The sequence below is a fragment of the Salvelinus namaycush genome, chromosome 19, assembly GCF_016432855.1.
Source record: "Salvelinus namaycush isolate Seneca chromosome 19, SaNama_1.0, whole genome shotgun sequence".
Lineage (NCBI taxonomy): Eukaryota > Metazoa > Chordata > Actinopteri > Salmoniformes > Salmonidae > Salvelinus > Salvelinus namaycush.
The window spans coordinates 49,514,242-49,536,575 of NC_052325.1; the positions used below are offsets into that span (position 1 = coordinate 49,514,242).

A 22,334-nucleotide genomic window follows, 5' to 3' on the forward strand; every position below is an offset into this window, starting at 1 on the left:
GCTCCACTGCAGCCTCGTTGATGAGAATGGGGGCGTGCTCGGTCCTCCTTTTCCTGTAGTCCACAATCATCTCCTTTGTCTTGATCACGTTGAGGGAGAGGTTGTTGTCCTGGCATCACATGGCCAGGTCTCTGACCTCCTCCCTAAAGGCTGTCTCATCGTTGTCGGTGATCAGGCCTACCACTGTTGTGTCATTGGCAAACGTGAAGATAGTGTTGGAGTCGTGCCTGGCCATGCAGTCATGAGTGAACAGGGAGTACAGGAGGGGACTGAGTACGCATCCCTGAGGGCCCCCGTGTTGAGGATCAGTGTAGCGGATGTGTTACCTACCCTTACCACCTGGGGCGGCCCGTCAGGAAGTCCAGGATCCAGTTGCAGAGGGAGGTGTTTAGTCCCAGGTCCTTTGCTTATTGATGAGCTTTGAGGGCACTATGGTGTTGAACGCTGAGCTGTAGTCACGTAGGTGTTCCTTTTGTCAAGGAGAGAAAGGGCAGTGCTGAGTGCAATAGAGATTGCATCATCTGTGGATCTGTTGAGGCGGTATGCAAATTGGAGTGGGTCTAGGGATTCTGGGATAATGGGGTTGATATAAGCCATGACCAGCCTTTCAAAGCACTTCATGACTACAGACTTGAGTGCCACGAGTCGGTCGTCATTTAGGCAGGTTACCTTAGTGTTCTTGGGCACAGGGACTATGGTCGTCTGCTTGAAACCTGTTGGTATTACAGACTCAGTCTTGGACAGGTTGAAAATGTCAGTGAAGACACTTTCCAGTTGGTCAGCGCATACTCGGAGTACACGTCCTGGTAATCCGTCTGGTCCTGTGGCCTTGTAAATGTTGAAAAGTTTAAAGGTCTTACTCACATCGGTTATAGAGAGCGTGATCAGACAGTCGTCCGGAACAGTTGATGCTCTCATGCATGCATCAGTGTTACTTGCCTCGAAGCGAGCTTAGAAGTAATTTAGCTCGTCTGGTAGGCTCGTGTCACTGGGCAGCTCTCGGCTGTGTTTCCCTTTGTAGTCTGTACTAGTTTGCAAGCCCTACCACATCCGACAAGCATCGGAGCCAGTGTAGTACAATTCAATCTTAGTCCTGTATTGACGCTTTGCTTGTTTGATGGTTCGTCGGAGGGCATAGCGGGATTTCCTATAAATTCCGGGTTAGAATCCCTCTCCTTGAAAGTGGCAGCTCTACCCTTTAGTTCAGTGCAGATGTTGCCTGTAATCCATGGTATCTGGTTGGGGTATGTACGTACGGTTGCTGTGGGGACGATGTCATCGATGCACTTATTGATGAAGCCAGTGACTGATGTGGTGTACTCCTCAATGCCATCGAAAGAATCTCGGAACATATTCCAGTCTGTGCTAGCAAAAGAGTCCTGTAGCTTAGCATCTGCTTCATCTGACCACTTTCTTATTGACAGAGTCACTGGTGCTTCCTGCTTTAGTGTTTGCTTGTAAGCAGGAATCAGGAGGATAGAATTATGGTCAGATTTGCCAAATGGAGGGCGAGGGAGAGCTTTGTACACGTCTATGTGTGTTGAGTAAAGGTGGTCTAGAGTTTTTTCCCTCTGGTTGCACATTTAACATGCTGGTAGAAATGAGGTAAAACAGATTTGAGTTTCCCTGCATTAAAGTCCCCGGCCACTAGGAGCGCTGCCTCTGGATGAGCGTTTTCCTGTTTGTTTATGGCCGTATACAGCTCATTGAGTGCGATCTTATTGTCAGCATCGGTTTGTGGTGGTATATAGACAGCTATGAAAAATACAGATGAAAACCCTTGGTAAATAGTGTGGGCTACAGCTTATCATGAGATACTCTACCTCAGGCAAGCAAAACCTCGAGACTTCCTTAGATTTCGTGCACCAGCTGTTGTTTACAAATATACATAGACCGCCACTCCTTGTCTAACCAGAGGCCGCTGTTCTAACCCGCCGAAAAAGCTTAAAATCCGCCAGCTGTATGTTATTCATGTCGTCGTTCAGCCGCGTCTCGGTGAAACGTAAGATATTACAGTTTTTAATGTCCCGTTGGTAGGATATACTTGCTCGTAGTTCGTCTATTTTATTATCGATTAAATGGACGTTGGCTAATAGGACCGATGGTAAAGGTAGATTACCCTCTCGGTGACGGATCCTTACAAGGAAGCCGGACCTTCGTCCACGATACCTCCATCGCTTTCTCCTGCGAATGCCAGGGATGAGGGCCTTGTCGGGCATCTGAAGTAGATCCTTCCCGTCAGACTCATTGAAGAAAAAGTATTCCTCCAGTATTGGGTGAGGTATTGCTGTCCTGATATCTAGATGCTCTTTTCGATCATAAGACACGGTGGTAGAAACATTATGTACAAAATAAGTTACAAATAGCGCAAAAAAACATATACAATAGCACAATTGGTTACAGGATCGTAAAACGGCAGCCATCTCCTTCGGCACCAATCAGAAGCACTAGCCTTGATAGTAGGTCCACTTAATACAGGTATGTCAATTTGAGCTCCATCAGTCCGCACTGTAGTTCTACCAATCTGTTTTACGGCCTCTGCGTATGATACATCATGACTGATCCTATATCTCTGAGCATCTCTAGCCTTTCTCTGTACCTGACATCCACCAAATGCTGCAGGGTGTTCTCCCCCAAAATTACAGCACTTAACCCTCATATTGCTTCCACAGTCACCGTAATCATGTTCCCCTCCACACTTGGCACATAATTTCCTTCCTTTACACTGAGCAGCTGCATGTCCACTTCTTTAGCATTTTAAACAACGCAGTGCATATGGGCCAAATTCTCTCACAATGAAACTAAGGAATCCTATCTGTACTTTTCCCGGCAAGACTTTCTCAAACCTCAGTATCACTGATAAGCTTTCACTTCTTTGACCCTCTTTCCTACTGATCAACCTTTTGGCCCCAATCACTCTGCCTCCCGTCACATTTTCTTTAATATCACCCGTGGACATATATATTGGGACCCCAGTGATCATTCCCTTCAATCTAGCATAAGCACCAGGGACACAGCTTTTAATTTTCTTCCCATTAAGCTTTTCCATTTTCAGAATCATCTCTTGCTGAGCCTGGCTACCACACAATATTAACAATCTACCATTTCCAATGAACCAAGCTAATTTCACTTCACTTACCTCTTTCTCTACGGCATTAGTTAGTCTGATAGGGTGTAAGTGAAGCCCTGTGGTCTCACCACTTTGCACTCCAACACATCACTACTCTTGCTTCCTACCTTGACCCTCTTCATGCTTTCTTTACTAGACGCTCCACTGCTTTCTGTATCATGATCTCTCTTCTTCCTATGTCTTTCCACTATCGGCAATTCTGGTCCTTGACCCTCATTCTCCCGCTTCATACCATCAGAACTGACACCTGTATTGTTCTCATTCCAGCACAGCTGTTGCTTCACCAACTTTTTCTCAATTTCCTCCATTTCGTCCACACTACTCCCTACCATTTCCGACCTCCAAGACTATCTCACTCCCCTTCACCATCTTGACCGATCCATAGACTATCCGTCCACCCAGCAAGGACCCCAACTCGACCATTTGCTGGGAACAGGGAAACACCAGGCATTTATTCACAACCCAACCCTCACTAACCTGCTGCACCTGGAACTAATCACAATTTAGCTTCTAGTAAACTCTCCTCCTTCAGTCTTCTTCTTCTTCTTCTTTGGACTTGGCAGTTGGCAACTGTCTTTAAGGTGCATTACCACCACCAACTGGACTGGAGTGTGGACCTCAGTTCATCTTTCAATCACCCACGTGGGTAAATGCTCCTAAAAACCAATGAGGAGATGGGAGAGGCGGGACTTGCAGCGCATACAGCGTCACAAATAGAACCAAGTTTAGCGCCTAGCTACCAGACGTTCGTTGACGCACGCGAGCAGTGTGGGTGCAATGATTAAATAAAAATCATGTGTACATTTATATTGCAACGCTCGCGCACCAGACGCAGGCGGTGTGGTCAGCATACCAAACATTGTCCTTCAGGCCAAGATATTATTAGGTTTTACATAAACCTTTCATAACAAACCATATAAAAAATCAGGCCATGCCTGCAGGACATGCACATGTATGATGGTTGTGTTAAAGTTGTTTTATTATAATCAACAATAAAGTAGTAGCCAGTGAAATGACTGACTTGTTTTTTGTATTTCTCATTGAAATAAATATAATTGTCAAGCTATGTGTCTATGATGCCTTTCAACACCAGTCCATCATCCCACGTGACTGTGGGTATTTTGAAAAGCATGATTCAGTTTCAATTCCTTTATTTTGGTGTCCTATGCAGAAACCAAAGTAAAAAAGCAAAGTAAAAAGAAGGCCATATCCCATATTTATCAGAATTGCAGCACTGCTCTTGTAGCTGCTCGCTGTCTCTGGGGAAATGAGTCTTGTTTTTGCTTTAGCACTTGTATGGTCTTTATCTTGACCTCTTATTTACTGTTTCTTCAGATAGCAGAATTTTTATTAGCTTTACCCTTTTACAGCCTAGCTGGTGTGAGTTGTGTACGAGTAAGTTATATTGTGGTCTGCGATCCAACTTTGGTTTGATCTTCACCTACAACAAGATAAATTAGAGGACTAACCTTCATAATCCTGCAAGTTTTTACTGGTTTCACATTATTAATTTAACCGTCTTGTGTACTTGTGAGTTCTTAAGCTAAAACTACAACACCAGATATTTGGATTCTATGACCGCTGGCTTTGTCTGTACCAGCAACCGTGGAGTATCCTGTGGGTGTCCCTCCTCTCTGGATGGGGAAGAGAACTCGAAGGAGGGAATCAACAGGGCCCCGGTCCCCTGGGCCAACAACTCCAACAAGAGACACCAGGACAATACGGGTGAAGATGGTGCTGTTGGGAAGCTCTGGGGTGGGGAAGTCCAGTCTGGCATTACGTTTCAGCAAGGATGAGTTCAAAGGCACTTTACCCACCGTAGGCTGTGAGTACACATATACGTGATATAATACTGTGTCATTAGTAGTATTAGGGTGGATACAAGTGTATTGGTATCATATGCATAGCTATTACAGCATTATGCTCCTAGTGCTAAAGGTATGTGTATACTTCCGTGGCAGCTGTGCACTTTTAGCGTTTTTCAGGAGCTTGTTTTTTCATATAGTAGTATCTTATTTCATAGCCCTAAGCTAAGTTGTCTCTCTGGTATATTTTGTCAAGAACACTTGTTACTCTGTTGTTATTGATTTGAATCCAAGATGGCGTAGCAGTCAGACGTCTTTGTCTTTGCCTTGTCTCGTCCCATGTATATATTTTTTTTATATATTTTTCTTCGCATTCTTTTTAATATTTTTCCTAAACCTCAACATCAAAATACTCTCCTGCAACCCGCCTCACCCAATGTGGTGTGGATCTGTTTTTTTTCCTAAAGTATTTCTATTTACCTCTGAACTGGAATATCTCAACTCAATAGCTATCAGCTATCAATCAGCTAATCACTGCTAGCGGTCATCAGCTAACCTTTAGCTCGGGAAGCTCTCGCCAGTTCGTACAACGCTTTTCAAACCAGAGCATACCGGACCTATTTTTCTCTCCATATCCCCGGATTCCTACCGCAAACTCTGAACCCTTTCATCTGGATCACGGCAGCTAGCTAACCGCAACCCGGGTTGACTACTCCTGGCTAACGTTTCCGTCCCGGAGCAAGCACCAACTAGACTGGGGCTAGCCTATGCTAGACCCATCTCCCGGCTAGGGCTCCTGGGCTACTCCTGAAGCTCACTCCTCGGCTACAATATCCGGACCCCTTCTACTGCTTCAACACGGAACCCCGCCGATCCTTCACGACTGGAATACCAACATTCCATACCAGCTATTCCCTCTGCAAGGCAATCAAACAAGCTAAGCGTCAGTACAGAGACAAAGTGGAGTCGCAATTCAACGGCTCAGACGCGAGAGGTATGTGGCAGGGTCTACAGTCAATCACGGACTACAAATGAAAAACCAGCCCCGTCGCGGATCACAATGCCTTGCTCCCAGACAGACTAAACAACTTTTTTGTTCGCTTTGAGGACAATACAGTGCCACTGACACGGCCCGCTACCAAAATCTGCGGGCTCTCATTCACTGTAGCCAACGTGAGTAAAACATTTAAACGTGTTAACCCTCACAAGGCTGCAGGCCCAGACGGCATCCCCGGCCGCGTCCTCAGAGCATGCGCAGACCAGCTGGCTGGTGTGTTTACATACATATTCAATCCATCCTTATCCCAGTCTGCTGTCCCCACATGCTTCAAGAGGGCCACCATTGTTCCTGTTCCCAAGAAAGCTAAGGTAACTAAGCTAAATGACTACCGCCCTGTAGCACTCACTTCCGTCATCATGAAGTGCTTTGAGATACTAGTCAAGGACCATATCACCTCCACCCTACCTGACACCCTAGACCCACTCCAATTTGCTTACCGCCCCAATAGGTCCACAGACGACGCAATCGCCATCACACTGCAAACTGCCCTAACCCATCTGGACAAGAGGAATACTTATGTAAGAATGCTGTTCATCGATTACAGCTCAGCATTTAACACCATAGTACCCTCCAAACTCGTCATTAAGCTTGGGTCTCGACCCCGCCCTGTGCAACTGGGTCCTGGACTTCCTGACGGGCCGCCCCCAGGTGGTGAGGGTAGGTAACAACATCTCCACCCCACTGATCCTCAACACTGGGTCCACACAAGGGTGCGTTCTCAGCCCTCTCCTGTACTCCCTGTTCACACACGACTGCGTGGCCATGCACGCCTCCAACTCAATCATCAAGTTTGCAGACGACACTACAGTGGTAGGCTTGATTACCAACAACGACGAGATGGCCTACAGGGAGGAAGTGAGGGCCCTCGGAGTGTGGTGTCAGGAAAATAACCTCACACTCAATGTCAACAAAATAAAGGAGATGATCGTGGACTTCAGGAAACAGCAGAGGGAGCAGCCCCATATCTACATTGACGGGACAGTAGTGGAGAGGGGGGAGAGTTTTAAGTTCCTCGGCGTACACATCACGGACAAACTGACATTTTCCACCCACACAGACAAGCTTCTATCTCAAGGCCATCAGACTGTTAAACAGCCATCACTAACATTGAGTGGCTGCTGCCAACATACTGATTCAACACCAGACACTTTAATAATGGAAAAATTGATGTAATCAATTTATCACTACCCACTTTATATTATATAAATTTTTTCATACCCTACATTACTCATCTCATATGTATATACTGTACGCTATACCATCTACTGCATCTTGCCATCTTGATGTAATAAATGTATCACTAGCCACTTTAACTTCTTTGGGCTGCAAGCCCGAAGTCGGGCACAATATGACAACAGCCGCGAAATGTGCAGGGCGCGAAATTCAAAATATATTTTTTAGAAATATTTAACTTTCACACATTAACAAGTCCAATACAGCAAATGAAAGATAAACATCTTGTGAATCCAGCCAACATGTCCGATTTTTTAAATGTTTTACAGTGAAAACACCACGTATATTTATGCTCGCCACCAAATACAAAAAAGCACAGACATTTTTCACAGCACAGGTGGCTTGCACAAAACCAACCAAACTAACCAAGAACCAACCAAACTAACCAAGAAACAACTTCATCAGATGACAGTCTTATAACATGTTATACAATAAATCTATGTTTTGTTCAAAAAATGTGCATATTTGAGGTATAAATCATAGTTTTACATTGCAGCTACAATCGGAAATAGCACCGAAGCAGCGAGAACATTTACAGAGACCAAATTGAAATACCTAAATACTCATCATAAAACATTTATGAAAAATACATGGTGTACAGCAAATGAAAGACAAACATCTTGTGAATCCAACAGCGAAAACACAATATAGCATTATATTAGCTTACTACAATAGCCAACCACACAACAGCATTGATTCAAGGCAACAGTAGCGATAGCGACAAAACCAGCAAAATATATTAATTATTTCACTAACCTTCATAAACTTCATCAGATGACAGTCCTATAACATCATATTACACAATACATATATGGTTTGTTCGAAAATGTGCATATTTAGAGCTGAAATCTGTGGTTATACATTGTGAAAACGTAGCAAATATTTTCCAGAATCTCCGGATATATTTCTGACACTCACCTATTCTGACCAAATAACTAATCATAAACGTTACTAAAAAATACTTGTTGTACAGCAAATGATAGATACACTAGTTCTTAATGCAATCGCCGTGTTAGAATTCTAAAAATAACTTTAGTACGACATGCAGCTTACGTTATAGCGAGACAGCGCCAAAAATCAAGGCGGAAAACGCAACAACACATTTTCGACAGAAATAGGAAATAACATCATAAATGGGTCCTACTTTTGTTGAGCTTCCATCAGAATCTTGTACAAGTGGTCCTTTGTCCAGAACAATCGTTGTTTGGATTTAGAATGTCCTTTTTCCCTCTCGAATTAGCAAGCAAAACTTGCCAAGTGGCGCGAAGCTGTCCATCGTCAACAAACGCAGAGAACGGAACACGCCAAAACTCCCGAAAAAATTTCAATAATCTGATTAAACTATATGAAAAAACATACTTTACGATGATATTGTCACATTTATCAAATAAAATCAAAGCCGGAGATATTAGCCGTCTATAACAAAAGCTTTTCAGAAGCCAATGCGGAAGTCCTTTCCGCGTCTTCCTGAACAAAGGAAATTGGGGTCCTGTCATTCCAAGCTCTCTCTTTTGACCATAGAAATATATATACACTCCATTTAACCTCTCACAGCCTATTGACATCTAGTGGAAGGCGTATGAAGTGCATGTATACTAATAGATTTCAAGCAAATGATTAGGGAGGCCCTGGAACAGAGCCTCGATTTCAGATTTTTCACTTTCTGACAGGAAGTTTGCTGCAAAATGAGTTCTGTTTTACTCACAGATATAATTCAAACGGTTTTCTATCCAAGTGTTTTCTATCCAATAGTAATAATAATATGCATATTGTACGAGCAAGAATTGAGTACGAGGCCGTTTGAAATGGGCACCTTTTATCCAAGCTACTCAATACTGCCCCTGCAGCCATAAGAAGTTTTAAACAATGCCACTTTATATAATGTTCTCATACCCTACATTACTCATCTCATATGTATAGACTGTACGCTATACCATCTACTGCATCTTGCCATCTTGATGTAATGTATCACTAGCCACTTTAAACAATGCCGCTTTATATGTTTTCATACCCTACATTACTCATCTCATATGTATATACTGTACTCTATACCATCTACTGCATCTTGCCTATGCCGTTCGGCCATCACTCATTTATATATTTTTATGTACATATTCGTATTCATTCCTTTACACTTGTGTGTATAAGGTAGTTGTTGTGAAATTGTTAGGTTATATTACTTGTTAGATATTACTGCATGGTCGGAACTAGACGCACAAGCATTTCACTACACTTGCATTAACATCTGCTAACCATGTGTATGTGACAAATACATTTGATTTTGATTTGATTTGATTTTAACATTATCTGCCCGAGGATCCCAACAGGCCCCTCAGGCGCGATGTGCCCTGAAGGCCCATTCTGCTAACCGCGGCCTGCTAGCTATCTATAGCATATTGGACTGTTAGCTGATCCACCGGCCACTTACTTGGACCACTATACCCATTTTGCCAATTGGACTTGGACCCCTCTGCTACTTGGAACCCTACTAATTCCATGACTGGTCTATCGACGTCTGTCACGTTCGTCGTATGAATCGGACTAAGGCGCAGCGTGGTATGCGTACATTCTTTATTATAATAAGAATGAACACTGAACAAACTAACCAAAATAACAAAACGACACGTGAAGCTATACAAATGAGTGCTGACAGGCAACTACACATAGACAAGAACCCACCAACACAAAAGGGAAAATGGCTACCTAAATATGATCCCCAATCAGAGACAACAATAAACAGCTGCCTCTGATTGGGAACCATATCAGGCCACCATAGACATACAAATTACCTAGACCTACAAAACCCCTAGACAATACAAAAACTAGCATATCCACCCTCGTCACACCCTGACCTAACCAAAATATAAAGAAAACAGAGATATCTAAGTTCAGAGCGTGACAGTACCCCCCCCCCCCCCAAAAGGTGTGGTCTCCCGGCCGCAAACCTGAACCTATAGGGGAGGGTCCGGGTGGGCAATCTACCCTCGGTGGCGGCTCCGGTTCTGGACGCAACCCCCCCTCCTTACACTGATCCCTCCGCCTTTGTAGAACCGGACCGTGGATCATCGCCGGAGGCTCCGGACTGTGGATCCTCACCGGAGGCCTCGGACTGGGAACCGTCGCTGGAGACCCCGGACTGGGAACCGTCTTTGGAGACCCCGGACTGGGAACCGTCTTTGGAGACCCCGGACTGGGGACCGTCGCTGGAGACCCCGGACTGGGGACCGTCGCTGGAGACCCCGGACTGGGGACCGTCGCTGGAGACCCCGGACTGGAGACCGTCGCTGGAGACCCCAGACTGTGGCCCGTCGTTGGAGGTTCCGGACTGTGGCCCGTCGTTGGAGGTTCCGGACTGTGGCCCGTCGTTGGAGGTTCCGGACTGTGGCCCTTCGTTGGAGGTTCCGGACTGTGGCTTGTTGTTGGAGGTTCCGGACTGTGGCTTGTTGTTGGAGGTTCCGGACTGTGGCCCGTCGTTGGAGGTTCCGGACTGGGTACTGTCGCCGGAAGCTCTGGACTGGGTACTGTTGCTGGAAGCTCTGGACTGGGTAAGGTCGCCGGAAACTCTGGACTGTGAAAGCGCACTGGAAGCCTGATGCGTGGTGCCGGAACTGATGGTACCGGGCTGAGGACACGCACCTCAGGACAAGTGCGGGGAAGAGGTACAGGCCGTACTGGACTGTGGAAGCGCACTGGAGGCCTGATGCGTGGTGCCGGAACTGGTGGTACCGGGCTGAGGACACGCACCTCAGGGCGAGTGCGGGGAAGAGGCACAGGCCGTACTGGACTGTGGAAGCGCACTGGAGGCCTGATGCCTGGTGCCGGAACTGGTGGTACCGGGCTGGGGACACGCACCTCAGGGCAAGTGCGGAGAGGAGGCACAGGATGTACTGGACTGTGTAGGCGCCCTGGAGATCTGGAGCATAGAGCTGGCACAATGCGTCCTGGCTGGATGCTCACTTGAGCCCGGCAAGTGCGGGGCGCTAGCACAGGACGCACTGGGCTGTGCAGACTCACCGAAGACACAGTACGCAGAGCCGGCGCAGGATATCCTGGTCCAAGGAGGTGTACTGGAGACCAGGAGCGCTGAGCCGGCACCATCCATCCTGGCTGGATGCCCATTCTAGTCCGGCAAATGCGAGGAGCTGGAATAGAGCGCACCGGGCTATGAATGCGAACTGGAGACACCGTGCGCATCACTGCGTAACACGGTGTCTGACCAGTCACACACTCCACACGGTAAGCACGAGGAGTTGGCGTAGGTCTCCAACCTGACTCAGCCAATCTCCTCGTGTTCCCCCCCCCAAAAAATTATTGGGGCTGCCTCTCGGGCTTCCGTGCTAACCGTGTCCCCTCGTAGCGCAGGAGGAACGGCGACAATATCTCCAACTGCTTCCATGGCATGATCTTGTCCCCTGCCATTACCTCCTCCCAGGTCCAGGATGTCCTCCACTCATCTTTCTCCCTGGCCCAGGATGTCCGCTCCTCATTAACACGCTGCTTGGTCCTTTTGTGGTGGGTTCTTCTGTCACGTATGTCGTATGAATCGGACCAAGGCGCAGCGTGGTATGCGTACATTTTTTATTATAATAAGAATGAACACTGAACAAACTAACCAAAATAACAAAACGACATGTGAAGCTATACAAAAACCCTAGACAATACAAAAACTAGCATATCCACCCTCGTCACACCCTGACCTAACCAAAATATAAAGAAAACAGAGATATCTAAGGTCAGAGCATGACAACGTCACCGCACGAGGAGGCAAAAACAGACTTTTCCCCCATCGCGACGTCCCTCTAAGGCCCTTATGCTAGCTTGCTAGCCCCGCGCTGCTAACTGCTAGCTTGCTAGCCCCGGCCTGCTAACTGTCTGAATCGCTGTGTCCCCAGCCAGCCCAACCACTCACTGGACCCATACGATCACTTGGCTACGCATGCCTCTCCCTAATATCAATATGCCTTGTCCATTACTGTCCTGGTTAGTGATTACTGTCTTATTTCACTGTAGAGCTCCTGCTCAATATGCCTTAACCAATCATGTTGTTCCACCTCCCACATATGCGATGACATCACCTGGTTTAAACGTCTCTAGAGACTATATCTCTCTCTTCATTACTCAATGCCTAGGTTTACCTCCAATGTACTCTCTTCCTACCATACCTTTGTCTGTACATTATGCCTTGAATCTATGCTATCGTGCCCAGAAACCTGCTCCCTTTACTCTCTGTTCCGAACATGCTAGACGGCCAGTTCTTATAGCCTTTAGCCGTACCCTTATCCTACTTCTCCTCTGTTCCTCTGGTGATGTAGAGGTTAATCCAGGACCTGCAGTGCCTAGCTCCACTCCTACTCCCCAGGTGCTCTCATTTGTTGACTTCTGTAACTGTAAAAGCCTTGGTTTCATGCAGGTTAACATTAGAAGCCTACTCCCTAAGTTTGCTTTATTCACTGCTTTAGCACATTCTGCCAACCCGGATGTCTTAGCCGTGTCTGAATCCTGGCTTAGGAAAACCTCCAAAAACCCTGACATTTCCATCCCTAACTATAACATTTTTCACCAAGATAGAACTGCCAAAGGGGGCGGTGTTGCAATCTACTGCAGAGATAGCCTGCAGGGTTCTATCTTACTATCCAGGTCTGTACCAAAACAATTCAAGCTTCTACTTCTAAAAATTCACCTTTCCCGAAACAAGTCTCTCACCGTTGCCGCTTGCTATAGACCACCCTCTGCCCCCAGCTGTGCCCTGGACACCATATGTGAATTGATTGCCCCCCATCTATCTTCTGAGCTCGTGCTGCTAGGTGACCTAAACTGGGACATGCTTAACACCCCAGCCATCCTACAATCTAAGCATGATGCCCTCAATCTCACACAAATTATCAATGAACCTACCAGGTACAACCAACCCCAAATCCGTAAACACGGGCACCCTCATAGATATCATCCTGCCCTCCAAATACACCTCTGCTGTTTTCAATCAAGATCTCAGCGATCACTGCCTCATTGCTTGCATCCGTAATGGGTCTGCGGTCAAACGACCACCCCTCATCACTGTCAAACGCTCCCTAAAACACTTCTGCGAACAGGCCTTTGTAATTGACCTGGCCCGGGTATCCTGGAAAGGCATTGACCTCATCCCGTCAGTAGAGGATGCCTGGTTATTCTTTAAAAGTGCATTCCTCACATCTTAAATAAGCATGCTCCATCAATTTTATTTTAACTAGGAATAGATATAGCCCTTGGTTCACTCCAGACCTGTCTGCCCTTGATCAGCACAAAAACATCCTGTAGCTTTCTGCATTAGCATCGAATAGCCCCTGCGATATTACACTTTTCAGATTAGGACCAATATACACAGGCAGTTAGGAAAGCTAAGGCTAGCTTTTTCAAACTGAAATTTGCATCCTGTAGTACAAACTCAAAAAGGTTCTGGGACACTGTAAAGTCCATGGAAAATAAGAGCACCTCCTCCCAGCTGCCCACTGCACTGAGGATAGGAAACACTGTCTCTACCGATAAATCCACAATAATTGAGAATTTCAATCAGCATTTTTCTACGGCTGTCCATGCTTTCCACCTGGCTACCCCTACCCCGGTCAACAGCCCTGCTCCCCACAGCAACTCGCCCAAATCTACCCCACTTCTCTGTCACCCAAATCCAGATAGCTGATGTTCTGAAAGAGCTGCAAAATCTGGACCCCTACAAATCAGCCGGTAAACGATATCATAACCGCCATCGATAAGAGACATTACTGTGCAGCCGTATTCATTGACCTGGCTAAGGCTTTCGACTCTGTCAATCACAACATTCTTATTGGCAGACTCAACAGCCTTGGTTTCTCAAATGATTGCCTCGCTTGGTGCACCAACTACTTCTCCGATAGAGTTCAGTATGTGAAATCGGAGGGCCTGTTGTCCTGACCTCTGGCAGTCTCTATGGGGGTGCCACAGGGTTCAATTCTCGGGCCGACTCTCTTCTCTGTATACATCAATGATGTCGCTCTCGCTGCTGGTGATTCTTTGATCCACCTCTACGCAGACGACACCATTCTGTATACCTCTGGCCCTTCATTGGACACTGTGTTAACTAACCTCCAGATGAGGTTAGTCAAATACCTAGGTGTCTGGTTACACTTTAAACTCTCCTTCCAGACTCACATTAAACATCTCCAATCCAAAATTAAATCTAGAATCGGCTTCCTATTTCGCAACAAAGCATCCTTCACTCATGCTGCCAAACATACCCTCGTAAAATTGACCATCCTACCGAACCTTGACTTCGGCAATGTCATTTACAAAATAGCCTCCAACACAAATTAGATGCAGTCTTACACAGTGCCATCCGTTTTGTCGCCAAACCCACTGGCTCCAGGTCATCTACAAGTCTCTGCTAGGTAAAGCCCCGCCTTATCTCAGCTCACTGGTCACCATAGCAGCACCCACCCGTAGCACGCGCTCCAGCAGATATATCTCATTTACATTTACATTTAAGTCATTTAGCAGACGCTCTTATCCAGAGCGACTTACAAATTGGTGCATTCACCTTATGATATCCAGTGGAACAGCCACTTTACAATAGTGCATCTAAATCTTTTAAGGGGGGGGTTAGAAGGATTACTTTATCCTATCCTAGGTATTTCTTAAAGAGGTGGGGTTTCAGGTGTCTCCGGAAGGTGGTGATTGACTCCGCTGTCCTGGCGTCGTGAGGGAGTTTGTTCCACCATTGGGGTGCCAGAGCAGCGAACAGTTTTGACTGGGCTGAGCGGGAACTGTACTTCCTCAGAGGTAGGGAGGCGAGCAGGCCAGAGGTGGATGAACGCAGTGCCCTTGTTTGGGTGTAGGGCCTGATCAGAGCCTGAAGGTACGGAGGTGCCGTTCCCCTCACAGCTCCGTAAGCAAGCACCATGGTCTTGTAGCGGATGCGAGCTTCAACTGGAAGCCAGTGGAGAGAGCGGAGGAGCGGGGTGACGTGAGAGAACTTGGGAAGGTTGAACACCAGACGGGCTGCGGCGTTCTGGATGAGTTGTAGGGGTTTAATGGCACAGGCAGGGAGCCCAGCCAACAGCGAGTTGCAGTAATCCAGACGGGAGATGACAAGTGCCTGGATTAGGACCTGCGCCGCTTCCTGTGTGAGGCAGGGTCGTACTCTGCGGATGTTGTAGAGCATGAACCTACAGGAACGGGCCACCGCCTTGATGTTAGTTGAGAACGACAGGGTGTTGTCTAGGATCACGCCAAGGTTCTTAGCGCTCTGGGAGGAGGACACAATGGAGTTGTCAACCGTGATGGCGAGATCATGGAACGGGCAGTCCTTCCCCGGGAGGAAGAGCAGCTCCGTCTTGCCGAGGTTCAGCTTGAGGTGGTGATCCGTCATCCACACTGATATGTCTGCCAGACATGCAGAGATGCGATTCGCCACCTGGTTATCAGAAGGGGGAAAGGAGAAGATTAATTGTGTGTCGTCTGCATAGCAATGATAGGAGAGACCATGTGAGGTTATGACAGAGCCAAGTGACTTGGTGTATAGCGAGAATAGGAGAGGGCCTAGAACAGAGCCCTGGGGGACACCAGTGGTGAGAGCACGTGGTGAGGAGACAGATTCTCGCCACGCCACCTGGTAGGAGCGACCTGTCAGGTAGGACGCAATCCAAGCGTGGGCCGCGCCGGAGATGCCCAACTCGGAGAGGGTGGAGAGGAGGATCTGATGGTTCACAGTATCAAAGGCAGCCGATAGGTCTAGAAGGATGAGAGCAGAGGAGAGAGAGTTAGCTTTAGCAGTGCGGAGCGCCTCCGTGACACAGAGAAGAGCAGTCTCAGTTGAGTGACTAGTCTTGAAACCTGACTGATTTGGATCAAGAAGGTCATTCTGAGAGAGATAGCAGGAGAGCTGGCCAAGGACGGCACGTTCAAGAGTTTTGGAGAGAAAAGAAAGAAGGGATACTGGTCTGTAGTTGTTGACATCGGAGGGATCGAGTGTAGGTTTTTTCAGAAGGGGTGCAACTCTCGCTCTCTTGAAGACGGAAGGGAGGTAGCCAGTGGTCAGGGATGAGTTGATGAGCGAGGTGAGGTAAGGGAGAAGGTCTCCGGAAATGGTCTGGAGAAGAGAGGAGGGGATAGGGTCAAGCGGGCAGGTTGTTGGGCGGCCGGCCGTCACAAGACGCGAGATTTCATCTGGGGAGAGAGGGGAGAAAGAGGTCAAAGCACAGGGTAGGGCAGTGTGAGCAGAACCAGCGGTGTCGTTTGACTTAGCAAACGAGGATCGGATGTCGTCAACCTTCTTTTCAAAATGGTTGACGAAGTCATCCGCAGAGAGGGAGGAGGGGGGGGGGAGGGGGAGGAGGATTCAGGAGGGAGGAGAAGGTGGCAAAGAGCTTCCTAGGGTTAGAGGCAGATGCTTGGAATTTAGAGTGGTAGAAAGTGGCTTTAGCAGCAGAGACAGAAGAGGAACATGTAGAGAGGAGGGAGTGAAAGGATGCCAGGTCCGCAGGGAGGCGAGTTCTCCTCCATTTCCGCTCGGCTGCCCGGAGCCCTGTTCTCACTGGTCACCCCCAAAGCCAATTCTTCCTTTGGCTGCCTCTCCTTCCAGTTCTCTGCTGCAAATGACTGGAACGAACTGCAAAAATCTCTGAAGCTGGAGATTCTTACCTCCCTCACTAGCTTTAAGCACCAGCTGTCAGAGCAGCTCACAGATCACTGCACCTGTACATAGCTCATCTGTAAATAGCCCATCCAGTCTACCTCATCCCCATACTGTATTTATTTATCTATTTATCTTGCTCCTTTATACCCCAGTATCTCAACTTGCACATTCATCTTCTGCACATTCTACCATTCCAGTGTTTAATTGCTATATTGTAATTACTTCGCCACCACAGCCTATTTATTGCCTTACCTCTCTTATCCTACCTCATTTGCACATGCTGTATATAGATTTTTGTACTGTATTATTGATTGTATGTTTGTTTACTCCATGTGTAACTGTGTTGTTGTATGTGTCGAACTGCTTTGCTTTACCTTGGCCAGGTCGTAGTTGTAAATGAGAATGTGTTCTCAACTAGCCTACCTGGTTAAATAAAGGTGAAATAAAGGTGAAATAAAAAAATATATTTAAAAAATGTATTTATTTCATAAGGTTGCCAAAGCGGCCACTCTAACTTCGTATTAGGGATGTGGATTAAAGTTTGAGTAACATTGTAGTATGTCATTGTGCTTAACCTCTAGTTGAAGAATGTTGCCTGTTAGGGTAGGTTACTGTATGTCTTCATTCTACCTGGTGTCACAGTATATTCTGTCCCCCCCAGGTGCCTACTTCACCCAGGTGGTGTGTCTGAGTGATGTCACATTTCACTTTGAGATCTGGGACACGGCGGGACAGGAGAAGTACCACAGTGTCACCCCGCTGTACTACAGAGGAGCCCATGCAGCACTGGTGGTGTACGATATCAGCAAACGAGTAAAGCTAACACACAAATGCAAACACACGAACACAAACTGTGACTTTCTCACTCATCATTAGTCACGATAAATGTAGAACTATCCGTAACCATGGTAGCATCCACATTTAATGGAGAAGTGTTTCGAAACATATTCTATTTATATTTACACTAAAAGTGACTCCAAAATTACACAATACATCATTTATTTATATTGGGCACAAAAGAATCTGAAATACAACCAAAACAAATAGCTAATGCATCTAACAAGTTTGTAGAGCCACAAGCTTGATGTAATCATTGTGTGCTAGAAATATGGGACCAAATACTAAACTTTTGACTACTTTAATACACATAACTGAATTTGTCCCAATACTTTTGGTCTCCTAAAATAGGGGGACATTGTACAGAAAGTGCTGTAATTCTGAAACTGTTCACCCGATATGGATGAAAATACCCTCAGATTAAAGCTGACAGTCTGTACCTCATAGTCATCATATACACTACTGGTCAAAGGTTTAAGAACGCCTACTCATTCAAGGGTTTTTCTTTATTTTTACTATTTTCTACATTGTAGAATACAAGGGAAGACATCAAAACTATGAAATAACACATATGGAATCATGTAGTAATGAAAAAAAGTGTTAAACAAATCAAAATATATTTTATATTTGAGATTCTTCAAATAGCCACCCTTTCCCTTGATGACAGTTTTGCACTCTTGGCATTCTCTCAACCAGCTTCATGAGGTAATCCCCTGGAATGCATTTCAATTAACAGGTGTGCCTTGTTAAAAGTTAATTTATGGAATTTCTTTCCTTCTTAATAAGTTTGAGCAAATCAGTTGTGTTGTGACAAGGTAGGGGGGTATACAGAAGATAGCCCTATTTGGTAAAATACCAAGTCCATATTATGGCAATTACAGCTCAAATAAGCAAAGAGAAACGACAGTCCATCATTACTTTAAGACATGAAGGTTAGTCAATAGAGCAAATGTCAAGAACTTTTAACGTTTATTCAAGTGTAGTCGCAAAAACCATCAAGCGCTATGATGAAACTAGCTCTCATGAGGACCGCCACAGGAAAGGAAGACCCAGAGTTACCTCTGCTGCAGAGGATAAGTTAATTAGAGTTACCAGCCTCAGAAATTGCAGCCCAAATAAATACTTCACAGAGTTCAAGTAACAGACACATCTCAACATCAACTGTTCAGATGAGACTGTGTGAATCAGGCCTTCATGGTTGAATTGCTGCAAAGAAACCACTACTAAAGGACACCAATAAGATGAAGAGACTTGCTTGGTACATGAAACACGAGCAATGGACATTAGACCGATGGAAATGTGTCCTTTGGTCTGGAGTCCAAATTTGAGATTTTTGGTTCCAACCGCTGTGTCTTTGTGAGACGAGGTGTGGGTGAACGGATGATCTCTGCATGTGTATTTCCCACCGTAAAGCATGGAGGAGGAGGTGTTATGGTGTGGGGGTGCTTTGCTGGTGACACTGTTTGTGATTTATTTAGAGTTCAAGGGACACTTAACCAGCATGGCTACCACAACATTCTGCAGCGATACGCCATTCCATCTGGTTTGGGCTTAGTGGGAATATCATTTGTTTTTCAACAGGTCAATGACCCAACACACCTCCAGGCTGTGTAAAGGCTATTTTACCAAAAAGGAGAGTGATGGAGTGCTGCGTCAGATGACCACAATCCCTCGACCTCAACCAAATTGAGATGGTTTGGGTTGAGGTGGACCGCAGAGGGAAGGAAAAGCAGTCAACAAGTGCTCAGCATATGTGGGAACTTCTTCAAGACTGGTGGAAAAGCATTTCAGGGGAAGCTGGTTGAGAGAATGCCAAGAGTTTGCAAAGCTGTCATCAAGGCAAAGGGTGGCTATTTGAAGAATCTCAAATATAAAATATATTTGTTGGTTACTACATGATTCCATATGTGGTATTTAATCGTTTTGATGTCTTCACAATTATTCTACAATGTAGGAAATAGTAAAAGTAAAGAAAAACCTTTGAATGAGTAGGTGTTCTAAAACTTTTGACCGGTAGTGTAAGTGCTGCAGGACAGAGCCAAAACAACAAAAAATGTGTCACTGTCCCAATACTTCTGTCACTCACAGTGTGTGTGTTTAGGAGAGCTTCATAAGGGCCCAGGTGTGGCTTCGGGAGCTGGAGAAGCACTATATCCCGGCTTCCACCGTGATGGTACTAGTAGGAAACAAGGGGGATCTTTCAGAGCTGCGCCAGGTGACATTACAGGTACTGTACTCACCGTATACAAACAACACACACAAATACACACTCATGCATAATCACACTTGCACCAACCCCTATAACACACCACATACACTGTACATGTTACAGAAAACAAACACATTCACCCAGACTGTAGGGAGACTCAGTCATACATACAGTATGTCCCATGTGGATATTAACGGTACTCCTATATGATGATCAAACTGACATAAACATCCCTTCCCCCACCATACACACATTGTACTGTACTTTCACATTGGTCACCACATGACAGCGGTGCAATGTACCACTCATATTTGATTAGTACTTGATCCTCTCTATTCATTTCATAGGAAGGGCACAGTCTTGCCGTTGACAGAGGCTTGCTTTTTATGGAGACCTCGGCCAAGTCAGGGAATCAAGTCAGTGAACTGATGCTGGCTATTGGTAAGTAGTCAGGCACTCTGGGTGTGAAAATATGTCTCAATTTATGTTCTTTGATATTCATAATTGTGACAGCTTTGAATTTGTATCTCTGAAGATAGACCACTAGAGGGCAGCAGATAGACAAGTATATATTGTTCATATTTCTTATAATGGGGAACAATATGGTCTATACAGAGAAGTGAGTAAGCAGCAATGCTCGGTGAGACATATCAAATGTATTTATAAAGCCCGTTTTACATCAGCAGATGTCACAAAGTGCTTTACAGAAACCAAGCATAAACCACAAACAGCAAGCAATGCAGATGAAGAAGCACGGTGGCTAGGAAAAACTCCCTAGAAAGGCAGGAACCTAGGAAGAAACCTAGAGGGGAACCAGGCTCTGGGGGGTGGCCAGACCTTCTGGCTATGCCGGGTGGAGATTATAAGAGTACATGGCTATTAAGGCCAGATCGTTCTTCAAGATGTTCAACTGTTCATAGATGACCAGCCGGGTGAAATAATAATCACAGTGGTTGTAGGTCAGTAGGTCAGTGCAACAGGTCATTATCTCAGGAGTAAATGTTAGTTGGCTTTTCATAGCCAAACATTCAGAGGTCAAGACAACAGGTGCGGTAGAGAGAGAGAGAAAGTCGAGGACAAGGTAGCACGTCCGGTGAACAGGTCAGGGTTCCATAGCCGCAGATAAGGTTCCATAGGACTCCATATAAGACTGGAGAATTACACCAACCATAACTCTAGCCCCTCAGCACATAGACTATTGTAGAGTAGATACTGGAGGCTGAGACAGGGGGAGGTCTGGGGACACTGTGGCCCCATTCGACGATACCCCCGGACAGGGCCAACCAGGCAGGATACAACCCCACCCACTTTGCTAAAGCACAGCCCCCACACCATTAGAGGGATATCAACAGACCACCAACGTACTACCCTGAGACAAGGCTGAGTATAGCCCACTGAGACCGCACAAGCCCAAGGGAGTGCAAAACCGGACAGGAAGATCACGTCAGTGACTCAACCCACTCAAGAGACGCATCCCTCCTAGGGACGGAATGGAAGAGCACTATTAAGCCAGTGACTCAGCCCCCGTAATAGAGTCAGAGATTCACAGTGGAGAGAGGGGAGCTGGCCAGGCAGGGACAGCAAGGGCGGTTCCTTGCTCCAGTGCCTTGCCATTCACCTTGGCACTCCTGGGTCTGACTACACTCAATCATAGGACCTACTGAAGAGATGAGTCTTCAGTAAAGACTTAAAGGTCCAGACCGAGTCTGTCTCTCAAATGGATAGGCAGACCATTCCATAGAAATTGAGCTCTATAGGACAAAGCCCGACTTCCCGCTGTATGCTTCAAAATTCTATGGACGATACAGAGGCCTGCGTCTGGTGACTGTTATTAAAAGTAAAAACCGAGTGTTTGGCAGGTAGCCAAATATCAACAATCAGCACTGAGACAAGTCCTGAAGTTGTGATTTTGTGGTTGTGGTAACTAACACTGGCTGTGGTAACTAACACTGGTTGTGGTAACTAACACTGGCTGTGGAAGTGCTGAGTTGCATATAGAAGGATGCGGTGTGTGTGTGTGTGTGATCCCTCTCTGTCTCAGCCCGCAGGGTGAAGAGGTGTACAAGTGAGCATCAAAGCGGTCTGACAGAGTGGCAGGAGACAGAGTTAGTGAACCTGCGCCGCTCTGAGACCCTACAGCACCCTATTGCATCCTGTTGCCCCTCCATTGGACCCTAATGTGTGTTGTGTGTCTGATATTTTTGTGAGGAACTGTATGTTCAAAGATTTAAGTTTAAGACAATGACTTCTCAATGACCCAAGATCAGCTCAGTTAATCCATACCATTGTGACAATGAGTTGTCATAATGCTGCATCAAATGTACGTTATCCCAGGGGCGTTGGCAGACACAATGTAAGTAACTTAATTTATGTGCCCCTAATTGCATCGAATACCTCTGTTTATCTTACAGCTATTG

The 22,334-nt window shown here is 46.1% G+C and overlaps 1 protein-coding gene across 1 annotated transcript; it reads left to right on the forward strand.

Moving 5' to 3' along the window:
• Positions 1-1,971: 1,971 nt before the first annotated feature.
• On the forward strand, positions 1,972-22,095 carry LOC120064044 (ras-related protein Rab-17-like). The gene is made up of 6 exons (XM_039014355.1): positions 1,972-2,002; positions 4,731-4,955; positions 17,533-17,684; positions 19,810-19,935; positions 20,265-20,358; positions 21,959-22,095. The coding sequence occupies exons 1-6, from the start codon at positions 1,972-1,974 to the stop codon at positions 22,093-22,095; spliced, it is 765 nt and encodes a 254-aa protein (XP_038870283.1).
• The last annotated feature ends 239 nt before the right edge of the window (positions 22,096-22,334 follow it).

Bases quoted from the DNA above. Each gene is read 5' to 3' on its own strand.
- LOC120064044 (XM_039014355.1), top strand. From the start codon at position 1,972: ATGTCGTCGTTCAGCCGCGTCTCGGTGAAAC. The intron at 4,956-17,532 runs GTGAGTACACAT...TGTCCCCCCCAG, and splicing joins CACTTTACCCACCGTAGGCT to GTGCCTACTTCACCCAGGTG. The intron at 20,359-21,958 runs GTAAGTAGTCAG...TCTCTGTCTCAG, and splicing joins TGAACTGATGCTGGCTATTG to CCCGCAGGGTGAAGAGGTGT.